This window comes from Rhineura floridana, chromosome 3, assembly GCF_030035675.1.
Source record: "Rhineura floridana isolate rRhiFlo1 chromosome 3, rRhiFlo1.hap2, whole genome shotgun sequence".
NCBI classification, from domain to species: Eukaryota; Metazoa; Chordata; class Lepidosauria; order Squamata; family Rhineuridae; genus Rhineura; species Rhineura floridana.
In genome coordinates this window covers 56030407-56053108 of record NC_084482.1, presented here as the reverse complement: position 1 = coordinate 56053108, position 22702 = coordinate 56030407, and the positions used below count along the sequence as shown (strand labels likewise).

The window sequence follows — 22702 nt, the reverse complement described above, 5'->3', positions numbered from 1 at the left end:
GCATTGACCCAAGTGTGCAAGGAGGGTTTGGTTCAGTTTTGTTTTTTGGGACCGGGGGGTGGGAGACTATTAGAGCGTGGTTAATCCAGGCAGCGCCCTATCAGTCCTGGGGAGGGAGCAGCACCAGGGATCAAGGGTGGCTCTCTAGTCCTCATGGGGAATGGTGGGTTAAGAACCTAAGAAGAACCCTGCTAGATCAGGCCAACGTGGGCTCATCCAGTCCAGCACATCCTCTTCTCACAGTGGCTGACCAGCTGCGGGGCCCCTGCACTCCCCTTCCACAATCCACGGCAGGATAGCAGGGCAGAAGCTTCAGAGCCGCCCACCATTCCCCCACTTTACCTACCTTTCTCTCTGTTGTGTTTTGCAGCGTGCGCAGGTTTGCCATCAATTAAGATGGCGGCCAAAGTTTCCCTAAGGGGCTGAAGCCTCTGCCGCCATCTTGGTTGATGGCAGCAATGCGAGTGTGTAGCACACATGCATGCCATCAACCAAGATGGCGGCAGAGGCTTCAGCCCCTTAGGGAAACCTCGGCCGCCATCTTGATTGATGGCAAACCTGTGTGTGCTGCAAAAACCAGCAAAGAGAAAGGTAAGTAGAGCGGGGGAATGGCGAGGGGCTTGGGATCTCCCGCCCTGTGGCCAGCCCTGCTAGGGGGCCATGCCACACCGCACCAAAAACCAGAGATCCAGGAACAGGGTGTGTGGTCTGGCCGGGGAGCCAGAAAACACCCCCGAAGCCGGAGATCTGGTAACTCTACTCTACACTGATGATATGGCATTGCTGGTTACCAACCCAGTAAACGCAGCCCCTCACATAAGAAAAGAATCCGACCTGTTTGCAGGTGTCAGGCCTGAAGTTAATTTTCAAAAATCAGAGGCCTTGTGTTTTCATTTACCCCCCCAGACATCAAAATGTTTTTAGAGAAATTTTAGGTATAAAACTTCATCCCAAGCAACTACATTATTTTTACAGATACATTTTTAACAAACTATTTCAAGCAAACTTCAGACCTATTTGGACATCTGTTAAAATACACATGAAAAGATGGAGCACACTAAATCTATCATTAACGGCAAGAATAGTAGCACTTAAAATGAACGCACTCCCCCCAACTCACCTTCCTCTTCTATACACTTCCAAAATGGATTTCAGACATGCAGTTTAAAATATGGCAAAAAGAACACAAAGCTTTTGTATTTAAATCTAAGAGGCCCAGAATCAGGAAAAAATTAATATAATAGCAGGTAAAGGAAGGAGGCTGGGGAATGCCCAACCTAAAACTATACTATGAGGCCAATCAACTCCACCACCTTATCTTTTTGATCTTAGATAGTACAAGGAAATGACAGGTTCAGATTGAGAATATATTGATAAATGGTTTACCTTTGAGCACATTATTCTTTAGAAAAATCACTAAAACAACAACGCATGATGAAAAACTCATTTACAACAACATTGGTTAAGTGCTGGAAGAACCGTGAAAAGACTTTAACTGGCTTAAATTCTCCTTTGATTCCTCTATTCTTTCATCCCAATTTTTATAATAAAAACAGACATATGGCCTGGCAGGAAAGGAGGCAGAGGGGACTCTTCCGCATTCAAGATTTTTTTTACTAATACAGTAGTTAATAATAGAGCAATCTTTTAGAAACACATTGGGTGATGCGAGTCTCTCATGGATTCAGTGGCTCCAGTTGCATGACTTCTTATCAAGGCTGCGAATCAAAGAACAGGCTCTTCGCTGCTTAACGACATTCGAACAATTGATTATAGCTGAAAACAACAGTGAAAGAGGTATTGTTTCTCAAATTCACTCGATGTTGTTATCACTTGATGGCTCTGATTTGTCGAGCTTCAAGGTGCAATGGGAGAATGACTGCAACATTATTATAGATGAGAGTGTATGGTACACTTATTGGCAAAAGCCTATAATAAAATCAGCCTCCAATCAGTTGCATGAATCTATGCTAAAATTGGTACACAGGTGGTATGTCACCCTGATACAGCTATCTCGAATAAATCCTGCAATGCCAGGACATGGCTGGAGGGAATGCAAAGAATAGGGCACATACTACCATATGTGGTGGTCTTGTCCCCAGGCCCAGATGTTTTGGAATCTGGTATCTGATGAAATCTAATTGATTGTGTCTGGACCCGTGGACAGGACCCCGCAGGTGACACTTCTTAATTTTCTCACAGATATAGATGTGAATGAGAAGAATAAACCATTAGTTGGACACCTACTTACGGCAGCCCATTAACAATAGCAAGACATTGGAAAGACTTGAAAGGCACCACTATACAATATTGGTTCCATAAGGTCTGGTTCATCGCCTTAATGGAAAAGTTAACATACAAATTGAGAGTTGTTTGTGGAATTTCCAAAACTGAAATTTTACCTCAATATGGTTTCCTTTTATCCAATATGCTAACAACAAAGAACACAATCAAAACCTACCACCTTATTATGTGAAGATTTAGAATGACTAATGTCAAAATAATTGCAGAATTGTATATTTATTATTACCACCACCACCCTTGCTTCCCTTTCCCTCTTTTTTTTTCTTTTCTTTCTTCTCCTTTCCCCTTTCTTGCTTACATATTTACTTCCATGTCCACTCACTCCCCTTCATCGTCTTTCCTTTCCTTCTCTTCCCCTCCTTCCCCCTTCTTTCCTTTCTTTTCCCTTTCTCCTTCTTGTTACTTCTTAAGCGGCATCAATTGACTGGGGGAAGGAGGGACTGTTCAGAGGGTTAGAATTTGGTTATTTTGAAATTTTTATAATTGTATAATTTACTTGAGATCTCAAGCAAACATAATTATATGTATTGAACATTTGAAAGGAATGACAAAATTCCTATTACTCCACAGTGTGACTTTTATTTAGAAAATCAATAAAACATTAAACAAAACAAAACGACAAGAGAGTTTATGGAGCAGGGACAAATCTAGGCTATGCTGAACGATACATGACTAGATAACATTTAAAGCAGCCTTCCCCAACTTATTTATTTGAGACATTTATACACCATTTAATAATCAGCCTTTCTAAGCGATGTACATAAAAATAAACCACGCAGAAAAGAAATCAATAAAATTTACCAGAAAACTGAACTCTAATCTGTTGGAACAAGGAAGTCTTAGTAATGCTTCTGAAATTCAGCAAGGAGGATGCCTCTCCAATCTCAGTTGGGAGGGAGTTCCACAGGCTTGGGCCCACAACACTAAAAGCATGGCTTCTAATAGTTACAAGCCATGCATCTGAACCATGAACCTGGCCAAAAAGAGGATGCTCCGCCAGCCAATGGAATCACTCCCAGACCTTCCCTGCTTTTCTGTAGCTTAATATTTCTCCACTGCAATGATGAGGTTCTGAAGTGAAAGCTGGGAGTCCCTGATGATACCCACATGCCTGGTGTGGATTGCCCCATTTAAAAAGTGGCTGAGACAGCCCCCTTCCTTCCTCGTGTAAGTCAAAATTGGATGCTCTAGAGTGTAGCCCAGGGATATGGAATACGCAGCTCTCCAGGTGTTTTTGGACAACAGCTGATACCATCCTTGATCATGCTGGTTGAGGCTGGTAGGTGTTGAAGCCCAATGACATCTGGAAGGCCAAGTATTCCTCATGCCTGGCCTAGCCTCTTCTAATGCCCTGACCTGCAGTGTGGAACTGCAGGATCCAAAAGCAAAGAGTTCTGATTACTCAAGCCCAGGACCAGTCATTTACTGAGGATTGCACTACTTCAGCTATAATCTCACTGGTTCAGCAGGCCTATGTTAGCACTTATTTATCTGGTGTTTCCATTAATTAGACTCTTTTGTCGGTTAATCCATGTTCACTTAATTCACAAATCTCTCAGAAAACTATTTTAAATACTATAAAGCAGTGTGCTCTATATTAAATATGGAAACTATTAAGAACATCCCATTTAACAAGATTTGTGTTTCTTTGCATCTCACTTCCATCTCCATGTGTACACAAAACCAACCAATAAAAAAAATCAGAAAAGTCTCTGTCCCACTTCCCACATTAGTCACACTGAGATTCAAAAGCAGAACTCCACACAATACATATCCATTACTGTGTGCATGGGTTTACTGCTTAGCAAATAATGCTGGAGAAGGAAAACAGTAGGGTTCCCCACCTCAGCACTGATCCTCTAACTGGTGCTGAGACAGGTCCAATAACAAACACAAAAAAAGGGCATCCAACAGTAACAGAGTTGCCAGGGACATGAAAGCTAGAGCAGCTTCCGCACCCATTTCTCTCCAGAAAAGAAAGCCCCCTTCAGCCTCTGCCAAGCTTTCAGATCTCTGGTGGCAGGGAAAGGCTATCCAAGCAGAAGCCATTACAGCATGGAGCATACACTGAATCAAGGCAAAAAGAAAAAAAACCCTACAGATGAATAAATGTTTATACTGGTTATAGGGAGCAAAATGTCATCTAGAATCAGCCAATCTAAACTGGGAAAAGGCAGCAGCAACATAGGAAGTTATAGCAACTGTGATTTCGGGAGGGGGAGAGGGGGAGCAAGTCTTGGAAGGAAAAGGGAACGAGTTGCTTGCGCTTGTCTGATGCGCTTAAATAGCGCATACATTTATTACTGCCTCCTACTAGAAGATGCTAGGCTGCATGAGCATTAAATGTTTTTCTAGGGTGTATTTCAAGAACTACTGGTGCAGTCTCTGCCTCATCCTGGGTGGTGCTTACTCACCTCTTAAGAACTGTGAATCTGGGTGCATTCCCAGTAGTCTAGCAAAAATACCAGATAACATTGGCATTCGCAGCTAAAGCACTGTAGTTGTCAGTACTTAGGGTCTATCCACAAACAATTTTGTCAATGTTTTCATAGGCTGAGCTTATTCACAACTAAGCAAGGCTCTTATTCATGAGTAGTTCTACTGGGGGGTGAATACTCCAGCCAACTACGTTAAAATGGAAGGCTGAAGTGCTTAAGAGTGGCTCTGCTCGCAGGCATGAGTACTGTTTACTCACAAGTCCATCCAGGAGCAGATTGCGGTACTTCACATTGGCAGGCTGGGATACTTACTTTTTTGTAATTAATCTCTTTCCTGTATGCGGACCACACAGACACAGTACAATCAGTTACTGTAAACCGCCCAGAGAGCTTTGGCTATGGGGCAGTATACAAATACAATAAATAAATAAATAAATCACTTACTGGTACCAGAAGAGACCAGCTACCCACACTCGTGCTGAAATGAAACACGAGCTAAAAAAGCTGGCATTAACTCTGCTCAAGGGCTGTGTGACCACTAGCCTTATACTCTTTTGCCTCTGCAACACTACAGTATACAAGACCAGCAATTTATTGCCAAAATAGCTTCATTAATCTGATAAATACCCTGTTGATACATCCCCAATACACTCATATTTGGAGCTAAAGCAGTTCTTTATCCAGGTCTCATTTATGCAGATAACACTCAAATCTCTTTGACTCAGATCCACTATCACTTCCCTGTAAATGATATTAAATCCTCCAATAATTCTATATACTAGGATCTAGTATACAGAATTACTGGATGCTTTAATACGACTTACACAGTAACTTGAAGAACAACTGATAAAACTGAATAACAAACTCTCAGTGCTGAAAACTACAGAGCTTTCAGTGAAAACAACAGTGATCCTTCATATTTTACTAGAGCACTGGAAACATATCCAAATTCACCGCTATTCACCACTCTCTTAAAAAAGCAGCTGCATTCAGGTTCTGGAAATTTGGGGAAGAAAACACCGACAACAAAAGCTATCTGTTAAGTGTTCAGAATTTAAATGTTTTTAAATGTTTTAAATGTTTTTAAGTGGGTTTTTAAGTGGGTTTTAAGTTTTTAAGAGGAAACTTCACAAAAATGAGGGGATTGGTAAAAAGAAAGCTGAAAAACAAAGTCCAGAGGGTCACATCACTCGAAAATGCTTGGAAGTTGTTTAAAAACACTATATTAGAAGCTCAACTGGAGTGCATACCGCAGATCAGAAAAGATACCGCCAGGGCCAAAAAGATGCCAGCATGGTTAACGAGCAAAGTCAAGGAAGCTCTTAGAGGCAAAAAGTCTTCCTTCAGAAAATGGAAGTCTTGTCCGAATGAAGAAAATAAAAAAGAACACAAACTCTGGCAAAAGAAATGCAAGAAGACAATAAGGGATGCTAAAAAAGAATTTGAGGAGCACATTGCTAAGAACATAAAAACCAACAACAAAAAATTCTATAAATACATTCAAAGCAGGAGACCATCTAGGGAGACAATTGGACCCTTGGATGATAAGGGAGTCAAAGGTGTACTAAAGAACGATAAGGAGATTGCAGAGAAGCTGAATAAATTCTTTGCATCTGTCTTCACAGTGGAAGATATAGGGCAGATCCCTGAACCTGAACTAACATTTGCAGGAAGGGATTCTGAGGAACTAAGACAAATAGTGGTAACGAGAGAGGAAGTTCTAAGCTTAATGGACAATATAAAAACTGACAAATCACCGGGCCCGGATGGCATCCACCCGAGAGTTCTCAAAGAACTCAAAGGTGAAATTGCTGATCTGCTAACTAAAATATGTAACTTGTCCCTCGGGTCCTCCTCCGTGCCTGAGGACTGGAAAGTGGCAAATGTAACGCCAATCTTCAAAAAGGGATCCAGAGGGGATCCCGGAAATTACAGGCCAGTTAGCTTAACTTCTGTCCCTGGAAAACTGGTAGAAAGTATGATTAAAGCTAGATTAACTAAGCACATAGAAGAACAAGCCTTGCTGAAGCAGAGCCAGCATGACTTCTGCAAGGGAAAGTCCTGTCTCAGTAACCTATTAGAATTCTTTGAGAGTGTCAACAAGCATATAGATAGAGGTGATCCAGTGGACATAGTGTACTTAGACTTTCAAAAAGCGTTTGACAAGGTACCTCACCAAAGGCTTCTGAGGAAGCTTAGCAGTCATGGAATAAGAGGAGAGGTCCTCTTGTGGATAAGGAATTGGTTAAGAAGCAGAAAGCAGAGAGTAGGAATAAACGGACAGTTCTCCCAATGGAGGGCTGTAGAAAGTGGAGTCCCTCAAGGATCGGTATTGGGACCTGTACTTTTCAACTTGTTCATTAATGACCTAGAATTAGGAGTGAGCAGTGAAGTGGCCAAGTTTGCTGATGACACTAAATTGTTCAGGGTTGTTAAAACAAAAAGGGATTGCGAAGAGCTCCAAAAAGACCTCTCCAAACTGAGTGAATGGGCGGAAAAATGGCAAATGCAATTCAATATAAACAAGTGTAAAATTATGCATATTGGAGCAAAAAATCTGAATTTCACATATACGCTCATGGGGTCTGAACTGGCGGTGACCGACCAGGAGAGAGACCTCGGGGTTGTAGTGGACAGCACGATGAAAATGTCAACCCAGTGTGCGGCAGCTGTGAAAAAGGCAAATTCCATGCTAGCAATAATTAGGAAAGGTATTGAAAATAAAACAGCCGATATCATAATGCCGTTGTATAAATCTATGGTGCGGCCGCATTTGGAATACTGTGTACAGTTCTGGTCGCCTCATCTCAAAAAGGATATTCTAGAGTTGGAAAAGGTTCAGAAGAGGGCAACCAGAATGATCAAGGGGATGGAGCGACTCCCTTACGAGGAAAGGTTGCAGCATTTGGGGCTTTTTAGTTTAGAGAAAAGGCGGGTCAGAGGAGACCTGATAGAAGTGTATAAAATTATGCATGGCATTGAGAAAGTGGATAGAGAAAAGTTCTTCTCCCTCTCTCATAATACTAGAACTCGTGGACATTCAAAGAAGCTGAATGTTGGAAGATTCAGGACAGACAAAAGGAAGTACTTCTTTACTCAGCGCATAGTTAAACTATGGAATTTGCCTCCCACAAGATGCAGTAATGGCCACCAGCTTGGATGGCTTTAAAAGAAGATTAGACAAATTCATGGAGGACAGGGCTATCAATGGCTACTAGCCATGATGGCTGTGCTGTGCCACCCTAGTCAGAGGCAGCATGCTTCTGAAAAACAGTTGCCGGAAGCCTCAGGAGGGGAGAGTGTTCTTGCACTCGGGTCCTGCTTGCGGGCTTCCCCCAGGCACCTGGTTGGCCACTGTGAGAACAGGATGCTGGACTAGATGGGCCACTGGCCTGATCCAGCAGGCTCTTCTTATGTTCTTATGTTCTTAAGTGTGGCCACCAAGATCTACATTCAAGCAATCTAGTCTGGGCTGCTTTCACCTTCTCCCAACTTTTTCCATCAGTCACATTCAGAACAGAAATTTCCAAAGGAAACTGAAGTTTGAACAGAATTATTCCTGTTGTTTTGAAAATGCAGATTTTTTTTTTAAAAAAGAGAGTTTATCCAAACATCCTGGCCAGCTCCAGAACCTTCAACTTGTTTTCCCAACTAAAAAGCTTGACTGCTTTGGAGGGCAACACTGAACTGAAACTAGGTTTGAAGATTTGGAACTTTGCATGTGCACTGGAAAAACAAAACAGATGCTCACATATCCTGCTGCTATCCCTTAACTTGCATGTCTCTGGGGGGCAGTCAAAAAAAAGGTACCATAGTTGCCTAGTCAGCTGAAGGTTGATGGAGTGAATATAGCCAACTGGATTGCAGGGGCTGCCGCAACAGACGGAATTTGTCATTTATATAAGGCTTCGTGGAGCCATGCTAGAAAAGGTGCCAGCAGCCACCAGTGAAGGTAGCGGATACAAGGATGAATGAAAACACTTGACTGGGGCACTTCTGCTGTATGAAGCAGCTGCAAACAAATGGTAACATAACTGGGCAAAGCTGTGCAGCTACACAAGAGAACCCTGAATCTAAGGGTCCACATTCATACTTACATGCCATCCTGCATATTTATCAGAAGAATTAACATGGGAAATCTTTATTATGATAGGTGCCTAAGTCTATAATAATGACTTACTAATACATAACAATAACAATAAGAAGCTCCAAACATCTCAGGGAATCCTGTGGTAATTGGACAATGCAAAAGGCTCCAGGATGCATTTAATTACTTTGGCCCCCCTGTGCAGAAATAATTGATTGGAGCATCTATCTGTTGCAACACATCTCATTTCATGAGAATCTATATGGCCCTAGAAACAAACAAAAACAAAACAAAACCCACCAAGATGAAAGAAAAGAGGGCCAGAGGGCTAGACTAAGAAAGAGGCATAAAGATTATACCAAATAAACCAACATATATGGGGAACAATCTGATAGGAAATAAAGACATGATGTATACCTAAAGCAAAAGTTGTCACATGCAGTTAAACTCTGGCATGACCGTGGGGGAAAAAATGTAAACGCAAACACATCCTAATTGCAATTCTTTGGGTTCTAATTCCAGGAACTGAAGACTTGAGTCCAGATTGTGAATTAAGTGTTCAGATAGCAGAGAGTTTAAACGGACCATCAAAGGAAGATCACAGTGAACAAGACCATTTTTGACAGAAATAATGCTTGTGATATTCTATCTGTGTTGAATTATTTTCAGATGTCCTTATATGGTCACTGTAGCAATTATTGTCTAAGCTTCTCTCAGTTAACCTTTTGCAAACTCTCCTTGTGAAAACAAGAGAATTTATAGATAATAATACCAAGGAAACCAGAAAGCTATTTATTATTATTTATTTATTATTTATTAATTTGATATTCCATGCTTCTTCCCAGAAGGAGCCCAGGATGGCAAACAACATCTTAAAAACAAAACATCTTTAAAAAAATATTTAATACAAAACAGCTAGAGTCTAAACCCGTAATCCTAACCATGTCTTCTAAGAATTCAGTCGTATTGAATTCAATAGGGCTTACTCCCAGGTAAATGAATTTAGAATTGCAGCCTGGGAGTAAGTTCAGGAGTTTGGGAGTAATCCCCATTGAACTCAATGAGTAGACACATATAGGATTGCACAGTAAATGATTCTAGTATCATCCAACCCTTCTTCCTGCTTAAATCCAGTGCAAAATATCTACTTTATGTGGAACAATAAAGCTGCATGGATTTGAATACTAAAAAGTCATTGTCCAAACTGAGTATATGGTTGGTACTCTGGTAGACTCCACAATATACATTAAACTCCAAATAGGACTAGGAAACAGAGGATGGAACTTGACTGTGTCATGGCTGGATCAGGAGTGAGAAGGGTAGTTACCTAGTAGCTGTTGGTTAACATATTCAGAAGAGGCACAAAAACGAAAGGTGAAGGTAAGCATCATATGTAAAGAGGAAGGTAAAAAAATGTGATGGTGACATTGATGCAAATAGCTATGTTAGAAAGCCAAGCTGAATGACAAAGACAAAAGCTGCATGTCAAAGTATGCCTAAATCAGTGATGGCCAACTTGTGGAGATTGGGTGGGGTGAATACTCTGTGCTTGAGACCCTGGTCAAGCACAGAGCATGGGCAGGGGAAAAAGTTGCCATACAACTTGACTGATACAATGGGTATGTCAGGCATTGCCTAGCAGTAAGGGCTTGACACATACAAAACCCAAGCACAGTTAGGGCACTGTATACAAGGCCCAAAGAGGAGTTGTAACATTAAAGTGTGGCATGACACTCTCCCTCCCCCCCCCACATGCATGAAGACAGACAGAGAGAGAGAGAGAGAGGTGGGGGTGGGTGGTGAGCAAAAGTTTTATATCCCACCTTGATTAAAATGTGAGAGGTCTGGTTAAAATTGCTTTACAGGCCTGCCTTGGCCTGAGGGTCACTCCTGTCCTAAAGAGGGCCAAGCTGTATAAAGAAGCTTCCATTGTCAGATATGGATTTTAATCAGTAGTTTAATCAGAATTCCACTTTGATCCTTTTCTTGTAAGGCTTCTTAGAACTCCACAGAAAATGTATTTTTCCCACCATCTTCCCACCATGACGAGTGTGGGAATCGGAGATCATGTTGGGTGGCAGCTGTGGGCAAGACGGCATAAAACAAGGAAAGATGGGAGGAGGAGCTGCTTTCCCCATGAGTGGGAAAGTCGCCCAGTTCAAAGGCACAAGGAACCTTTCCACTGGCACTTCTGCTATTAATTAAAATATGTTCAGTGGCTTTGAAGGAGTGGAAGAAGAAGAAGGAGGAGAAGAAGGGGGAGGAGGACACAGAACGGGCTGCTCTCCACCAAGATGACATTGTGACTCAGAAACAAAGGCACAGAGCTTTCTGTTCCAGCGCTGTAAGGCTACAAAGCACATCTGAGCAGAGGCCAGACTCAGGTGTTAAATGGCTTTCAGGGAATTTCTGCATCATCCATTTATTGTGCAATAAATATGCATTTGTTTCTCATTTGTTGTGCACAGACCTTACGTCTCTCCCTGCCTCCAATCCAAGGTCAAGCTTCTGTTAATCAAGATCCAAAGAGCTGCTTCAGCTTACACAACAGGCTTCCACTAGCCCAGTGGACTTTTGGACTTTTTTTCTTCAAACATCTCCCCCCCCCGCATGCTATGTCCCAAGCTGCATTTAAAACCCTGTCACAACTGCAAAATCAGTTTGCCATGCAGCTGCTGAAGAACTGGGGGCGGGGCGGGGCGAGAATGACTGCAGTTTGAGAAAAACAACTCTGGGGCTCCCTTCGGCTCATGAAACTAGTTTCAGGCTTCTTTGGATCATGACAGATAAGGTGTATTTCAGAAAATATGACGACTTCCTTCAGACAGTGCAATCACTGCCGTGTGGAATATTCTACCACAAGTGTTACAGGCACCGCTCTAATATTTTGGTGATGTAATTAGTTGTGAGCAAAACAACTCTCCTACCCCAACTCCATTTTGTAAATGTCATTAGAAAATATTATCTAGAGGTTGTGTGTACTTGTTCTATATATTCCAGTGTGTGAACACACTTTTTTTTAATAGAGGGGAATATTAGGTAGAGACGACACAAAACAAGTCAAAACTAAGGCTACCACCTCCCCTGCGGCAATAGCCTGCCATTTTATGAACTTTTAGCTGACATTTAAATAAAAAAAATTCCCAGCTCGTGTTCCCAATTCCCATGTGCTAGAGCACATATCTAGCCACATTGTTTTTAGGAAGGCAAACAGTTGCATAGATATTCCCCAACAGAAAACCCCCCCCATCTGTTAAATGTAGGCAGGTTATAGTGTTATTGGCACTGGAAACAGATTTGCAAAAGTAACATGTGAAAGATAAAATGCACTTTGTGCACACTTCAATTAAGCAAGCAGAAAGACCCTCAAGACAGTAGAAAGTACAACTAACCATGACATCATGCCTGGGCTGTGGAGTCACCAGCCATAAACAATAAAAACACACCCATGCTGTTGAAGTGCACAGGCCCAACACATTCCCAGGGGTCAGGAGGCCAGTGTAAGCATTGTGGCAACAAACAAAACTCTATTAGTAAACCATACAGAGATAGACATTTTTTTTGGGGGGGGTAACTTAAGCTCCTTGGCACTGTGTGTCAGAAAGGCCTAAAGCTTGAACATAGGTAGCCATCAGTATTGGCTCTTTATGCATTCAGTACGCTGACAGCAACTGCGCTTGTGTCTCGTCCACATGGCCTGGCCAGGAAGTCATGGAATTTGGATAGCTCCATTATAAACAACTTCAGAAGAGCTCTAACCCTTTCCTAATTCAATATGCCACCTGAGAGGCTCTGATATACACTACGTAAGTGTATTCCTGTTACACTCTGTATGACCCGTCAACCTCTAAATGACTCTTGGTATATCATACCCTAAAAGTGACAGATTTGGTCCTGCCTCACTGTTCTTTGGGCAAGAAAGTTACAGTCACTCGTTTGTTGGCTAAGTCCTTTCCACTCAATATTTTGCAAAAACAAAAACCGAACTCCACAGCTAGTTCAGGCAAAAGCCTTTTGTGCAAGAAGTTCTTCATCTCCGTCACAGTGAGCTTTCCTAAAAATCAAGAGCACAAATTTTCAGGCCTCCCCAAACAGAGACAAACTGTTCACTTGGCAAGTGTATACTCTTGTCTGGGGCCTGAAGGCAAGGAGATCAAAAGAAAGGAGGGTGGGGACAAGACAGAACAGGGCTGCAGGGACCCATAACAGGAAGTAACTTTAGAGAAGTTGCAAAATTATCTCCTCCAACAAGGGGGAAGTGAAGGAAGGTCACTCCAGGGATCCTCAGCATTGATAATTAACATATGCTTCTTGGACAGCAAGAACAGAAAGAAGGAACTGGTACCAGGAGTCAAGGTTCAAGTCACAAAGACATAACAACATGATCACTGGTCTATCTAGTTCAGTACTGTCTATGCTAACTGGCAGTGGCACTCCAGGGTTTCAGACAAGATCTTCCCAGTGCTACCTAGAGATGCCAGGAATTGAACCTGGGTGGGACCTTTTGCAACGTGAGTGCTTATCACTGAGCCACAGTGCTTCCTTAAGATGCACACATTTATAGTGCAGGTGTTATGGGGAGCTCACATTTCCCTTTGCAACAGTCCATACCTTCTGAAAGAGGGGAATCCATCTCACATTTTCTGAGCACCATTTTCAAGTGAGACAATGTTGCCCAATTTGGGAAAGCCTCCAGAAATTCAGTTCATATAAGCTACATTTCAAGTTACCCCACAATTCAGAACATGGTGATCACAATGCCACAGTGATCCTCACATCTATGGAAAGGTGCACACAACAATAAAAAAAATAACCTTTTTCATGACTCCTTAAAGCAAGGGTCATCCGTGGATGCTACTGTTCCTGCAAATGCCTTCAGTGATGCCTCCAGCAGGCAATCTGGGCTTGCATTTTTTAAAAAACTAAAAGCCCTCCTAGAAAGAAAGTTATGGAGCAAAATGTTCAGGTACCCTTCTAAGTGACTTATGTGAAATGCATCAGTCTGGCTGCTCCTGCCTGTCAGTGTTATTAGGCAATAAGTGCTGTGAGTTAGTTGGACACCAGGCAATAGGAATCCCCCTGGGGTCCTAAAGATCTGCTGTTTACCCCTCCCTTTTAGTGCACTTTTCCTGCTTCTGTCATTTGTCCTAGACCTTGGAGTCTCCATAGTTTGCCCTTCCTTTCCCCCTAGAAACCAGGATGCATCTTTCACATGCTGGTTTTACTTGAGATCAGATAATGCCTAGAAATTATTTTCTGCAAATACTTGTCGGAAGGCAGAGCTGGGGTCCCAATCCCGGGGAGCTGGATCCCGGAGAGTTGGGAGAAGAGTATTCGGATGGATGGCAGAGGGAAGGGGGAGGAACTTCCCCCCTTTGGAGCGAAGACGAAACAGAGGAACTGCCAGTGATAAGGTCGCTTAGCAACGGGGAGCCTGAGCCCTCCCTGGACATTCTCACGCCTCCCCCTCTTTCAGGCTCAGAGCAAGAGGGGGAAGAGGGAGGGCTGCTCACAGCCGAAAAGCGGGGAGGCAGTTTACCATCAGCCCCTCCCCTATCCCCCATCCTGGAATTGGAAACTTCAGAAGAGGAGGGGGTGATGCTTCCCCCCTCACCGCGCACCCGCAGACAGCTGAAAAGACAGGAGAGAAGGGGGGGAAGGCGGGCAGTACCTGAGGGGCAGTTAAGGAGGAGCGAAAGATTGCGCGCCCGTTTGGCCCCTTCTTAAAGAACAGGCGGGAAGAAGTCCCTTGCTCTGTCAACTTTCTCCCAATGCCGCAGGACTTGTATCCCTGTATTGCTTCATGAGAAAACGCAGTCTTTGTTTGGACATTACCCTAATAAAACACGAATTAACTACAGCCGTTGGTCTGGTTCCTGAGTCACATCCTGGGCCTGACAATACTACAGCACAATAAGTGTGGGTGAATGTTAAAGAATTCCCTTCCACACAAAAGGCAAATGTGGGGAAAAGAGACTTAGGCATGTTTCCTCCTTTGCAGGAGCTAAAGACCAGGGACTCATTAAGAACTCACTGTATAGTTAATTTACAGTACAGCGGTATACATGTCTGCTGAGAAGTAGTTCTCTTTGTGTTTAAGCAATTCTCTTAACCCAGGTAAGTGAGTACAGGATGGGACTTTAGGCTTTGGCTTAGGATGGCATTGGAGTAAAACAATGTTCTTGTGCCTTTAACACCTGTATGACAGGCAGAAACAGGTCACACCTTTTCTAATATGGAAATATAATTATGAGAAAAGCCTCACCAAGACTATTCTCTAATTTTGTGTTATGCCACACCTCCCATGGCAGCCATTTTGTGACTGGTGCCCCCCGTACATTCAAAATTTTAAATGTGTCCTCTGGTCCTAAAAGGTTAGTGGCCCCTGCCTTGAAGTATAGCTGGAAGGCAACAATCCAGTTCACCGGCATCACCTCCTAACTATTGCAATGAAAGTGCTTTGCACAGTCAGTGTTAATAGCCAATGAGAAAACCTTTTAATTTTGGATTAATGTTGCTTGGCAATCCTCTCACAAGAACACTAGTACATATTGTGGGCCTACCTAGCCCCTTCTCCCTCCCCTTCCTTTTTTTAGTTGGCTTGGTTCTAGGCTAAAAACATTCATTTTAAGCTGCATTCTTCTGCACACTTACCTCACAGAAAGCCCCACTAAACAAAATGGTACTTATTTGCCTCACTTACAACAAAAATGGCCTTGCCAGAAGCACCAACACTCAACTATGGGAAGCACTTACAGCATTCTTGTGGTACAAGGAAAGAGAAACCTCTTAGGCTCTGAAACTGCAGATTTCATCTACCTTTGGCTTAACAGAGAACTACAGGAGGCTTCAGGCTCTTAAAAACAAAACTGTAGTAGAGCGTATTTTGTGATCAGAAAAACAAATCAAACAAGATGAAGCATATAGCCATTACCTGGAAGAGGGTCAAAGTGTCATCACTCAGGATGGATCTGGGAGGTGTAATAACTAAAGTAAAACACAAAGTTCTCATTAGGGAAAGAGAACAAAAAAACTATAAAAAGCTGGTTTAGAAAGGGTTGGTTGGGGACAGAGTGGAACACACACACACCTAGTAAGCCGTGACTGTACAGGTAACGTTAAAAGACCTAGATGGTGACAACAGACCTGGAGAATCGGTTATAAAAAGTTGTAACACATAACTCTGAACTTACATAGATAAAATGATATCTCTGGATCTGCGAGTTGGCTTTTCACAAAGTTTCTCAGAGCACCAACTGCCAAATAAAGTAAGAAAAGGGCCATATGGATCAAAAGTTATATTGTGAACACTATCTTCTTTTGGGCACTGACCACACCCCCTTTTGGTCCAGTGCTTTGAAAAAAAGAAACACCAGTGTAGTCATTTGTCTCAAAGACCCACAGAGAGGAAAAAGCAAGAGGAGATGCCCCAATCGATCAGCATCTCTTTTAGGTTCCCCAAAACAGCAAAGCCTGGCACATCAGGGCATCCACCTGTATTTCCAAGCATTATCACTGCACAGTCTGCAACTCTATAGTTGGAAGTTTCCTCTCCACGCTAGGAACACTCTTGACATCGAGACTTTAGCATCCTTCAATTATGAAAAATTTATATCGCCTAATCAAGATTCAGCTGGGTTTCCCAAACATGCAGAGTCTCACAAAATGGTCCAATTCTTCTGCCTAGGAATAGATAGAGAAGCCTTCCTTATATGGCTTCCATCTTACATTAACTGCCTACATAAGACCCTTCCGCCTTGGGCGAGCGACTCAGAAGGGTTTGCTTCTCTGAAGAGAGCAACTGATGTGACATTTAATTTACTATCAGAGACTCTAGCAATGCCTGGCAAATTGTTTGCCAGAGTGAGAGAAGGATGTTGTAGCAAGGCACATGGCTGTTTCTAAAAGAAGAAAAAAATCAGTTCAACACAAAACAAAAAAATGGGCAACACAAACAATGATTACCCCTCAGTTCTATCTACCTTCTCTCTATATATATTCAATTGCTTTCCTCAAGAGGCACAAGCAGCAATCAGAGAGTTTAATGCAGCTAAACAAGGATTTCTAGACCAGTCAACTATCTGTCCAGCATCATGTCAGACGCCCTATCTGGTATGTTCCACCTACCCCAATTCAGGATCCTGAGGATATGGTGGCTAATGCACATACCTCACACCAAGAAAGCAAAAGCTTCTGAATCCTACTTTAGGCAGAGGCCTGGTAGAGGCAGCTGATGTGCAACAACTTTCACCCCAGAGCTTCCACTCACAACTCTCAGGCCAGAGGAGTAGGAATTTATTGGGAGGAATGAACATCTAGTTTCATAGATGGGGTTGGATGCCAGGCAGAGGCAGAGAGTATAGCTGGATGTGTGCCTGCAGTGCAGCAGGAAGTTCTAGTCTTTTGCTATTTAGAGGTGCAGGAAGCCTGGTTTTACTTTTGGCCCCTGGCACATTTAAGAAGAGTGGTTGATTAAAATTCTCTTCAGTGCTTCCAACTCCTTTTTTGGACTCTGGTTGAAACTACACCAGACCAACACCCTGCTGTTCAATGGCCTCATCTGGGCATGACTAATGCGGCGGTAAGAGGCCTGGAAGAGAAGCTACCAGGCAGTTGTCAGAAACACATCCTGTTTAGAGCACAAATCTTGGCCCTCCTTTATTCAACTCACAGAGTCTGAGTTTCAAGCTTTTAAAACACCACCCAAACAAGACAACTGAAGATATTAAAGTGCAACTATCTCAAGTTACAAACTTTAGCCTGAGAGCAAGGCACTTTTGTTCTATTCCATTGCCCTTTACTTAGTTAAGGCAGAAGCTGGGAGGAAGATATACTCTTACCTGTTTCACTGGGATGGAAGAAGCCCTGTAGAATATGTCGATCTGGGAAGTAAACTCTCAGTACTACCTAGTTGAAAACAAACAGGAGTCTACTCAAGGAAACCTAAACCATGGCAAAACTTCCTCTGTCTTTGGGTAATACAAGCTCATTCTCAAAATTTGGCACCTTTTCATTAATGGGCAGCTGGTTGAAACTATGTATGTGGATTTCAAGAATGTAACTCTGAGGATACCTGGAATGGTTGTCTTAGAAACCCACACCAACAGGAGGTTAATTCTAACTGGGACTACTCAGGAACAACAGAAGGCAACTGAGATAGCACAGTGGAAGGGACTGTTTTGCTGGTCTTGGAGAAATAAATTTATTTAAGGATGGGACTGAGCTATGAATCAGGAAGTTCCCAGTTTAAATCTTACCTCTAACATGAATTCACTTGCTGACCTTAGGGAAGACATTCTCTCTTTCTCTGCAATAGGGGGAAATAATACTGACACCTTAGAGGGCTTTCAGTGCTCTTAATACACTAGATAAATGCTAGGTATTATTATAGCTTCTTTCTGGGTTCTGCCACTGTAGCAAGAGAGCTGATGATCTCATACCAAAGGGGAGAAGTGGGGCAAAGAACAAGAGGAGCAGGACAGGCAAGATACACATCAAACATCCAGCCGTAAGAATCCTCCTATGGGGACCACTAAAACCAGATAGGCTTGTTTCCTATTTAGTTGGTTACCCCAGCCTAACTGGTTCATCTGTGAGACTGAAGGAAATGTATTACGGAAGAAGAAGAATCAATGGTGACAGAAACCTGATGACTTTCCCTGAGTATTTACTATCCATTATCTACCTAAGTATTCTCAATTTTTTGCGAAAGACCCAAAAACAAAGTTACCTTTGAATAGCGCTCAAGCTTCTCCTTCAATCGAGCTTCTCGCTGTGCTTGTGTCATCAAAGGAACTTCTTCCAAACGCTTCCTAGGAAGAAGGGACGCTTAGCAGGCCAGTATAGTCATAGATCTGTATGTCATTTGCTGCCACTCCACCCAATCTAGTAAACATCCTACCAGCTTAAGCTCCATACGTTCTGACATGTCCTCTGTCCTGCTATCTACCTTTGTGTATGCTCATCAGAAAACAAGCACTACCATACACGTCCAAAATAAGATTGTGACAAAAAAAAAAAAGGGGGGGGGAGGATCTTAGAAACTCTATGACCAAATTGTTTTAGTTTACTTGCCAACCAAATTTCAAACCTATCCGGAAGTGTTTGCACATTTTTAGTTATGCTCAAATGTACCTGCAACCTACCGGTTTGCATTAGCATTGTGTATTTACAACAATTTCATATTAACTTCTAAAATAATCCATTCTGAAATTTGTTCTTAGTTGGAAAAAAAAAGTCCACTGTAACAGCTTTGTATTTATCCTTGCCACATTTCCCCCTTGTGGTGTAGAGAAGAAGTTGTAATAAGCATATAAATTGAAACTATGCAATATGGGTGCTTATATTTTGGAAACTCCTTGCACAGGTATCCCCTGTGCAATTTACAAATTACTCTAAGGTTGGGCGATGCATGCAGAGAGAGAACTTACAGGTCCTCCAGACACCTTAATTTTAAACAGAAAGCTCAATTGAGTCTTGCCTATGGTGCAACAAATGCCACACCACAATACCAAAGGAATGATTGGAAATTTAAGAGGGAAGTTTGATTCATTCGACATTTAATTCAAAATGTTGATTCACCAAGACTGATGAGTGGTAAGCGACTGATGAGTGGTAATCAGAGAACTTAAAACAAAACTGCAAATACAACTGAAAAATGTTTTTACTGAGATTTCTGTTAAACTTTAGCTCCACAGTTTAATTCTGTCTGCTTTAACAAATGATACAGCACTCTTCATCGAAATTACTTTATTCCCTCATTTTTTTATTTGAAGACTTTACAAAGCTTCAAAGGAAAAGCCGTTGATGAAACTATAAGAATATACACAAGTTCTTCTATCAAGAATTCTTTGAAAAAAGGGGAGGAACTATGAAAACCATTTATCACAATCCTAGCTACCTTCACTTGTGTTAATGTCATTCGTCTGTTTTGCCATTTCCACATTGTTGCATACTCTTGTTTAGCTACCAAATCACATGCAGGTTTTGTTCCAATTTCCAAAACTTGGCAATTATATCCTTGCAACTGTCAGTAAAGTTTACCTCCTTATGTTAGGCTTTAACTTTTCCCTTCAAAACCTCCTAATATGATGACCACAAGATTTAATGACAGTGTATGTTATCAAATACCAAACACTATTTTCCAATATTTTAATAATATATAAAGTAAAAGCTGCACATGCTAATCTTTATTCCAAATACTCTCCAGGAGTGGCAGAGCAACTATCAATGGATGGGGAAATGCAGAATCCAACTAGGTCACCCGAGAAGTTTGTGGAAGAACATAGAACTGAAGTTGGCACAAGGCTAATTCCTCCTCTCGTTTATATTGTCTGTGATCTGCATTTGGTGTAATCTCCTTTGTTTCTTCCCTTTGCATAGTCCCATTTTGTTGGCATAGTTTTTCACCTGCAGATGACAATTCCAGTTTTTACAGTGGAAAATATTCCCATATAGCGTAAAAATGAGAGGAAATAAAATTCTGACAGGGATTTGCTTCTTGGCTTAGCACCTGACAAGAGACTTGCATTGTGATCAAAGGGAACTAAATGGGACTGCCAATATATAAACAAAATAAACCATGAGCTTTGTTGTCCATTCATCTATCTTTTTTCCAGTGTTTATAACAGAGGCATCTAAGCAGAATTTCCAAACGCTGTGACCTAGACACACGCGCTGGAGTTAGCAGAAACCAATAGGGCCTATGAACCTGAAACATCACCTAGGAAAATCCCAAGCAAAAGCTAAACCTTCAGCCTTGCAAGAGGCAGAGAATTGTCAGCCCTTAGAACAGAAATGTGTGCCTAGAATATCTACTGCAACCTGCTCTCAGCACAGAAGACACAGTAAGCTATAAATCTAATAAAGAAAAATGATTTTTTTCACTTAAAGGACATGTTTCCCATGAATTTGAATATAAAAACTTCACTGTTGAGTGTACAGAGATACTTTCTTTACCACATTAAGGCTGCAATTTTATGCACACTTACTTGGTAGTACATCCATTGCATTCAGAAGACTTAATTCTTCTAAGTATCATGCTTAAGATCACAGTGCACTACTGTCTGATTTTGAATTAAATTTAGGGAAATGCATTAATGTTTTATCCTGGGCAGGTGAACATACTTGCTTAGGCAGAAAACTATGAGAAAGGAACAAAAAACTCCAAGAACATGGAGGACATTATGCAAGCACTCAGTGTTTGCATATAAAATCAGACCCATATTGCAATATGCTTTACATCAGCAAAACCATGAAACAGCCTATAGGTGGAATTAGCTATGTTTGTCCACTGCAGGATAAAAAACAAAAAAACTTGTGGCATCTTAGAGATTAACAAATGTATGATATCATAAGCTTTTGTGGACTACAGACACTTCATCAGATGCATGAAGTGATAACCAGAGTAATTACAGGTATAAATACACATGGTTGGGGGTGGAGTGAAGGATTGTAAACAGTGAGGTCCAAAGGAAATGAAATGAAGAAAGTACAGATGGTGATAACTGCGTTATTGATATTCACAAAAAATACATATATAGATGGAGTGACTTAATCTCTAATGAAACTTGCCTCTCATTCTGGAGCTGAGACAAACGTTTCCTCACATCATCTACTGTGACCTCAAAGAACTCATCTGGAAGTTCTTGTGAACCAGAGTCCATTGGCTGCTGCAGATCTGGATGGCATACAATTGGCTCTCGCTCCAAATGCTGCAAAGAGAATGTAAATTGAAGCTAAGATGAATGAATCCAGGAAGGCATGGAATCAGCACAGTACAAAGAACCAAGTATTTGTATTTACAAAATGGTGTCTTTTTGAGGTGTCCAGAAAATCCTGCACAAAAGATTTTTTTCATTTAACTGTACAAAGGCTTCATGATTAACCTGTGCCTTCATCATTCCCCATTTGAATCCCTGCCCTGGTTTACATTAGGAACGAGGAAGGATTTAGTTTGCTCCTCACTTTGAAGTCAATTTCCCTGGTTCACATCCCTCAAACAAGTGTATTTTTACATATGCAGTTTTATCAGCAGATAGCAAAACCTTCCAAAAACTGGTACACTCACTCTATTTACAAGGTAGTCCAATGACTGCTTTCTTTTTGTCCCTTTCTTTAACAGTGTAAAGCTACTGGAACAGCTTCAAAATATAGCACCGGGTAAAAATGCTTTTAAAATTTTGTGGGGAATTGCCACACATCAGTTCCTGAGTAATTGTACACACAATGCTATGTACAAAGAGAGTTAGTATGGAAAACATATGGCAGCTCCCATGTACTGATGGGGTAGCTAGCATTTTTCTATACAACGTCCCTTTGTGCATGTACAAATTACACAAGAAGCAACATGCAGCCACTTCCAGTAGCATTTTTACTGGGTAGAGCAGTGCTTTGAAGTGGCTCCTAGCAGCTTTTTCTGTGGTAATTTTTAAAGGATTTTGCAAAATTATGTTTAAAAACCTGCACAGGAACAGGACTTACTCTAATCAATCCACATGTGGAGATGGTGTGGGACAGATATGTTCACGGCACAGACCACATGGAACAGTACCACCTCAGAATTCATGACTGAATGCAGTATGTCAAGATCTCTTCAAAAGCACAAAGATTACACACTGAAGAGAAGGGTTCCAACCTAACTTTTTCACTGATGTGATAGGTCTGCACGTTCAAGTACGTTCTGTTGAATGGGCTGCGTTTTAAACATCTGATCCTCTCATGCACATCAGAGGATCTAACAGGATACAAAGTGCACCTTTCTAAATTGGTCTCATAAGTAACAATCTCTTTACACTTTATCGCCTGAAGAGTTGCTGCCACTCCTCCTTGTCCACACCAGAGATGTTGCCCATAAAGGACTGACAAGATCAGT

General features: G+C 41.8%; 1 protein-coding gene across 3 annotated transcripts in view; it reads right to left on the bottom strand.

The window, feature by feature from the left end:
• ASPSCR1 (ASPSCR1 tether for SLC2A4, UBX domain containing) overlaps positions 1 to 22702 on the bottom strand; it is a 120646-nt gene that overhangs the window by 25790 nt on the left and 72154 nt on the right. For 2 of the 3 annotated variants that reach the window (XM_061615942.1, XM_061615940.1), the window contains exons 8-12: positions 21399 to 21542; positions 18560 to 18637; positions 17670 to 17736; positions 16023 to 16085; positions 15764 to 15816 (exon numbers count right to left, since the gene is read on the bottom strand). In XM_061615942.1, the coding sequence (XP_061471926.1) occupies positions 15764 to 15816; positions 16023 to 16085; positions 17670 to 17736; positions 18560 to 18637; positions 21399 to 21542 (405 nt within the window). The remainder of the gene's footprint in view (positions 1 to 15763; positions 15817 to 16022; positions 16086 to 17669; positions 17737 to 18559; positions 18638 to 21398; positions 21543 to 22702) is intronic. The other variant, XM_061615941.1, reaches the window with a different exon arrangement.